Source organism: Gambusia affinis, linkage group LG02, assembly GCF_019740435.1.
Source record: "Gambusia affinis linkage group LG02, SWU_Gaff_1.0, whole genome shotgun sequence".
NCBI lineage: Eukaryota > Metazoa > Chordata > Actinopteri > Cyprinodontiformes > Poeciliidae > Gambusia > Gambusia affinis.
Genome location: NC_057869.1, coordinates 732,143 through 738,729, shown reverse-complemented (window position 1 = coordinate 738,729; position 6,587 = coordinate 732,143). Strand labels below are relative to the sequence as shown.

The following is a 6,587-nucleotide window of genomic DNA, read 5'->3' as shown; positions in this document are numbered from 1 at the left end:
TGGTTGGTTGGTTGGTTGGTTTGGTTGGTTGGATCAGTGGTTGGTTGGTTTTTGAAGGTTGTCTCCCAGCTCTAACTCTATTGTCTTACTTTCTGGAACTTTCTCTCTGCTAATCAGGACGGAGCTGAAGAGGTGGGTTGGACCTTTTAACTTGACCACATGTTGGTTTGATGTATTCAGGTGAAAATTATTCCAGTCGTCATTCTTACCCTCGTGAACACAGAAGGCCATCAAGTCATTGTCTAAGGTGCAATGACTAGACCTGGCCTGCTGGTGGCGCTATGGTGGTTCCTGCACCAGAAACAGAGCAGAAAGTGTGGAAGGCCGATTATGAACCAGATGTCGACTAGATGATGAAAACGTAGTGTTGGGAGGAGTCAGAAGTTTTTCACTCGTCATTCCCACCAGCTCTGTTCAGTCCGCTTTAGTCCAACTCCAGTCCGTTTGCCTATAAAGTCCAGTCCAGTTGACATTTGACCTCTAGTCCTCCAAAACTTGGTCTGGGTCGCTCCAAAAGCAGGAAGTGGACTACAGCCCAGGGCATTCTGGGTAAATACAACCAAAGCTAACGTGCTAGCCTAGCACTAGCAGCAGAAATGGTTCCTGGTCTTCAGCCAAAGACTAAAGAGAAATCCTCCAACACTAAAATCTGACGCCTCCATCTTGTTTCCATCTGGTGAAGAAGGAAGTTGCTCTGAGTGTCTTCAGAGGTTTTTGTGTGGTTTCCTTCAGTGGTTGTTGGTGCAGCGCCCCCACAGGCCAGGAGGGGAACAGGTTGGTTTGACTCAGAACCACAGCAGCTGGAGACGTTAAATGTTCGCTCTGAAGTTTACAGGGCCTCTCCTCCAGCTCTTTTCATTCACTCTCTTCTCAGGTGTCTGGTGGACGTCTGCCCAGCTGAAGAGAAGCAGGTGGAGGCTCTGGCCCCGCCCACTGCACCTGAGCCAGCAGACCAGGTGACTCCTTCGTCCACTGATGTGGAGCCGGCATCAGAGCGGAGAGATCTGGAGAGTCCCATAACCCAACAACCAGAACCGCACCTTGAAGAGGCCCCTGCCCACACTGCAGAGCAGGTGACTTTCCACGAACATCAGGATCACATCTGACCTGGTGAACATTTTGTCCCAACGGGCCAATCAGAGGATTCCTTGAATGAAAAGGAATCAATCAGGACCACTTTGCTTAGATCCATCAGTTTCTAAACGTACCAAACCAAAGGGTGGACTGTAAGAGACACAAGAAAACATAAAACTCTTGAGTTTTATAGCCTTTCATGAAGCTCAGATATGGTTACTCCGGTAACGTTTCTACCTTCGTTGAGTTGCAATGCAGCGTGTGAAAAGTTTCATATTTTCACAAAGTAGCTCAGGTCCCACAATCCCTTCCCAGTGAAACTAGGATTATTTGACTAGACCATCTGCGCAGCTTCATGTCTCCGTGTTTTTCTCTGCTTAGAGCGAAGCAGCAGCAGGAGAAGAAGAGGCAGGAGAATCTGGAGGTGAGAGACGGGAAACTCTTTGACTCAAACACCAATGATCTACTCAGGCTAGCTCGTTAGCTATGGCTAGCTCGTTAGCTATGGACATGCTGGTTCTCTCCATGCTAGCTCAGTCTATGTTAGTGTTGCCGGTGGTTTCCCTCTCTGGATGATAAATGTCGCTCAGCTCTGGCTGTGAGTTTTCTCTCTGATGTTTCTCCATGCAGCTCCCAGCGTCTGTTCTCCCGTAAAGAGCTTCCTGCTTCGGTTCCCGCTCGCTGCAGAGTGCGTGGAGCGCTGCAGGACTCTGCTGCAGGAGCACCACCTGACGCCCCCCACGCTGTCCATGCTGAGTCCCCGCCCCCAGCTGGCCCAGCAGCTGTTGCAGCGGGCGCAGCAGCACTGCAGCAGCATGGCCAGCCGCTTCGCTCTCCCCGGCTTCCTGAGCAGCCTTAACCGCTTCGTCCTGCAGCGGCGCCCCCCAGACACCTGATAGACCCTCCATCTGTAGCTCCAGCCTGGAACGTGCCAAATAAAACTGCTCCTGCTCTGCAGCATGCAGCTCCCTCTGGTGGCCATTTAACCTCAGGTGGACAGACTGAACAGGAAGTGTCCTCGTTCCTGCTTCCTGTGGCTCTGAGATGAAACTGACAGAACCAAATCATTTGTCGCTTCATTGGCATCAAACACACAAATAATTTAAAATCTAGGTTAAAACCCAAAGCAGCAAATATTTTGAATATCAGACGATTAATTATTATCTAAAATTACAAAATAAAGCTAGAAGCAGCTGGAAACTACTGGATCCGATAATCTGCTGCAGAGTTCTGGTTCTGGTTTCACTTGAACTGAAGAACCAGCATGGCAACAACATCTCAGCAAAGAGCAACATTTAAAGTGGATCTTCAGGTTGCAGAACCCGACCCAAACCTCGACCCAGTTCTCTTACTTCAGCTTTACTGAAATTCACTCTAGATCAACAGATCCACACATTTTTCCCACTAATGCAGAACTGAGTTTATTGCAAATTTTCCACAAAAGGTGATGCCGAGTCCCACCTGCAGGTGGCAGTATTTCTCCTGCTGCCTCAGCCTGACTTGATGTCAGTTTATCATACTTGATCGATGCGGTGAGTAAAAAGAAGCATCTCTGATCTCCATGGAAATGAGCAGATTGTTTTATCACATTAAAGATATCAAAAAATTCTTCTTTGCTCCTTTATTTTATTGCAAAAAATTACAAAGACGATCACAGAAACCTGGAGGAACTGAATGTTACAAATTAGACAATAATTTCTTCATAAAGTTATTAAAGTTGATTGCTAAAAACATAGAGCAGGTGTCTCAGCTCTGCTGCTCCTGGGCCACCATACTAAAACAGCTTTATTCCCACCGTCACCGCATGCTTTTCCCCTGCTAATTAGACAATGAAGCAGACAGAAACGGAGCTGAAACACCAAGGATGACCCGAGTTCAGTCAGAAACATTCAACTACAAATCCAGATTTTTCCTCATATGAACTCAGTCCAGAAAACCTCAGAGCAGCTTCTGCATGGAGCCGCTACGGTTAGCATTCTGCTAAAGAGGGCGGAGCCTGGCTGCTGGTGGGCGGGGCCTGTAGAGCTACTTCAGGTCTCTGTTGAAATGTCTCATACTGACTGTTACCTGGCTGTCAGTTTGTCACCTCAGAGTTTCTGCTCCTTTTTCTGTTTCACCAATAAAAGTGTTTTGGGTTTTTTGGGACACGGTTTGGATCCAGTGGGATCTTTGATGCTGTTTCATGTCTCTCTGGGATGTTTATGATTACAATACAGAATTATTTGCTCTTGTGTTAAACCTCAGTAAATCAGATCAAATCAGATGTTTCATGATGAACCATCCAGCATCTAAATGCTGCACAATCTGGCGCCTCCTGCTGCTGCTTTTAGATCCCAGGAAGTTTGAAACGTCCTTCATGATGAGGCTGGATGTGAGAGTTTATCAGCTCATCTTCAGCAGGCAGGATTCCTCTGCCACATTTTGGTTCCAAAACTGAAAATCCAGGTTTAAATTGATGTAGACAGAAAGACACAAACACAACTGAAGCAAATAAAAGGTGACAGAAAAACTCTGAGGAGGTTTAATAGATTTGGACTTGAGCCTAGTTTAGGTTCAGTCGTACTGACGTTCTCTACAGGAACATCCAAAGTTGACCTCCAAGTGCTTCTTCAAGCAAATATCTGTTGATATTTTCTCCAAATCTGAATGGATTTAAATCCATCACCTGATAATCCCCCGAATTCCTCAGAGCCCTCTGCATCTGTCCGTTCATGGATTGATTTACCAGAACAAAGCAGCTCCTCTTCATGATGCTAAAAACATTTCCCACAGGAGATGGATCTGGATCAGCCGACTGAAGCAACGCTCCTGGAATTCAGCCACCTGAGGTTTGAAATATCCTGGAGTTTCCTGGAAAACATGGCAGGCACCTTGATATCTCAAAAAATCCTGCATCCTCCTCTGAATCAGCAAGTCAGGATTCCTGTTTTTAAAAACTTGCTATGGGGCTGAAGAGAGACTACAGGGAGTTTTGAACTAACATCAGTGTCATCTGCGTAGAGTGTGATCAGATGGATATGAATGTAAGGTTATGTTATATTTTCATTAGCGATTCTGGACAGAAACAGAATTCAGGTGGCAGGAATCAACAGAAGATCTTAGGTTAAGTTTTTATAAATCCTTTTCTGTGGATCTGAGAAAAAATTTAAAAAGTTTGACTCAAAAGAATCCCAAATAGTTTTCTCATCAAATGTTTCTACATTAACAGCAGGAAACCTCAATGCAAATACAAACCACATTGTTTTTATTTCAACAAAAATCAGGAGTTTGTAAATATTACTCACTCTGAAATGTTTTCTATTGGGCAATGATGTAGTTACTGATGCGGTCTTCATTAATTAGAAATAACTGATCATAAATTACAGCTAATCCCATTAATACATGAAACAAAAACTTAATATATAAATATATTCAAGTGAAAGTGTAGGAAGTTTTCAAGCGATCACTTACATAGAGCGTGATCAATGGCTGAAAATGTTAAAAGCTTTTCTTAGCTGATCTACTTTTCTTAGTAGATCAGCTCTCTGGTTTCTTAAAAAACCAGAGAGCTGATCTACTTCACAAATGAAACAAATTCTGGAGGAAGAGCTGTGTAGTCTGTGGGAGGGGCCACGTGATTTGGGGAGGGGCCACGTGATTTGGGGAGGGGCCACGTGAAATGCTGTTTCTATTAACCATAACAGACGGAAACAGCTGGATCTGCCAGACCTTCAGATTTTATGACATCTGGCAAAAGTCAAAATCAACTTCTAAAAAAATAAAGAATTCCTTTTTGAATTGTTTATTTATATATAGTCATATAAGAGTTTTGTGAAGCTTTTAGCTCCTTTTGCCAACAGTAAATATTTTATAAACTCAATTAAAAACTTGTTATTCTCCAGGAAGCAGAAATCCTGAACTTTTTATGAAACCATTTTCTGTTCAGTTATTCTAAAACAAGCTGGTGTTTATGAAATTTTTTCTTTATTAACCTGGTTATGTATTTTTTTGCTTTATGTTAGATCAGGCGTTTCTTTCGGGTTTTCCCTTTAACTGTAACATTTTTCCCAAACTTCGTCCTGTTGGAATAAATCTTGAGATCTGAGTAAATCTGGAGTGACTGTCATCCTTTTATTCTGTTCAGTCGGAGACGATTTTCCAGATTTCAGGTGAATGAAAGGATGGAGGCTAACAGGAGAGTTTCTATTTTCTCTATTTTATTTAACTACAGTTATTTCTAAACCAGTCAGAGGTTAAAAAGCTCTCAGTTGGGTGATTATTTTAGATGCTCGACCCAGAAGTCAGCTGCTGCAGCAGCAGGTCTGCTCCAGTTTTCTCTGTCTTCATGCTGGCTCTGCGCTGCGGCGCCGGTCCGTGTTTTCTGCTCTGATCCTCAGGAAGCTGCAGGAACGCTGACGCTCCGGCGCTGATGCTGCAGGCTGCAGATCCGGACGAGCTGCACAGACTCAACCTGAGCATCCCGCAGATAATCACAACCCCAGAACCGGAGCCCAGCACACTGATGGTGCCTCAGCTCAGGTAACAGCAGCAGGCCTGCAGGGGGCGCCGTTCATCTCTGCACCCAGCAGTTTGAAGAGACTGGCAAAATCAGGAAGAGCATTGAAATATTAAATTACAAAAAAGACAAGAAATGAATGACGGCAACATGTATGGGTTTCATAAAAGAGAAAGACGCAGGAAAATGTGAATTAAAACACAAAGCTGAAAATGTGCAGGAATATTTTAGTTTTATTCAGTGGAAGAAGAAGAAGAGACGGGTCAGCGGGTCAGAACCGTTCTAACAAACATCCTGAGAGGAATCTTGTCTGCAAAGACATCGTCAAAATATTTGAAGATATTGACCCTGACCTCTGGAAACCTTTTTGTTCTGTATCTTTAATAAATGATAACGGCACAAACAAACTTTGGTTCTGTTTGACCCTGAAAGCTGCTGGCAGCGCCGCCTCCGCGTGTTTAATCCTCCTGTCGGGCTCAAACATCGGAGAGTCCAGATCCGTCTGTTTGTTCAAACTCTGGAGCCACAAATCATTTGACAGCAGCGATAGAGAGCTGCCAGGCTCACGAGGTTCTGGATGTGCTGCTGTCTGCAGAGCCGACCCGACGGCAGGCCAGGAGGACGAGGAGCTGCTGAAGGCCCGGTCCGGTCAGGGAGACGACGAGTGAGACCCCGACCCAAACGCAGTATGATCCTCCTCCATCCGGGGCGTCTTCAGCGTGTCCGTTCTCCCTGCAGGATGCGGCCGCAGTCCGCCGCCAGCGTGGCCAGCGTCACGGTCCAGGAACGCCTCAACCAGCTGGTCGGGCTCTTCAAGGGCCGGACGGAGCGGCACAAAGACCGCCTGGCGGATCCCGACGAGTCCGAGGAGGAGAGCCCCACTGCCTGTGGGTCGCCCCGATCCAGATCCCCTCATCCAGGAAACCTGGATCCACTGAGCCTACCACTGGATCCAATCGGCTTACCCAAAGAGAACAGGATCCAGTTGGTTTCCTGGATCCTGTGGGATCCCTCAGGG

General features: G+C 45.7%; 1 protein-coding gene across 1 annotated transcript in view; it reads left to right on the top strand.

Annotated features, from left to right (window-relative positions):
• The window catches only part of LOC122823653 (cyclic nucleotide-gated cation channel beta-3-like), a 56,332-nt gene that overhangs the window by 41,374 nt on the left and 8,371 nt on the right, over window positions 1-6,587 (top strand). Inside the window, exons 20-24 of the mRNA XM_044103508.1 lie at window positions 875-1,073; window positions 1,456-1,498; window positions 5,451-5,592; window positions 6,165-6,233; window positions 6,308-6,456. Of these exons, the coding sequence (XP_043959443.1) occupies window positions 875-1,073; window positions 1,456-1,498; window positions 5,451-5,592; window positions 6,165-6,233; window positions 6,308-6,456 (602 nt within the window). The remainder of the gene's footprint in view (window positions 1-874; window positions 1,074-1,455; window positions 1,499-5,450; window positions 5,593-6,164; window positions 6,234-6,307; window positions 6,457-6,587) is intronic.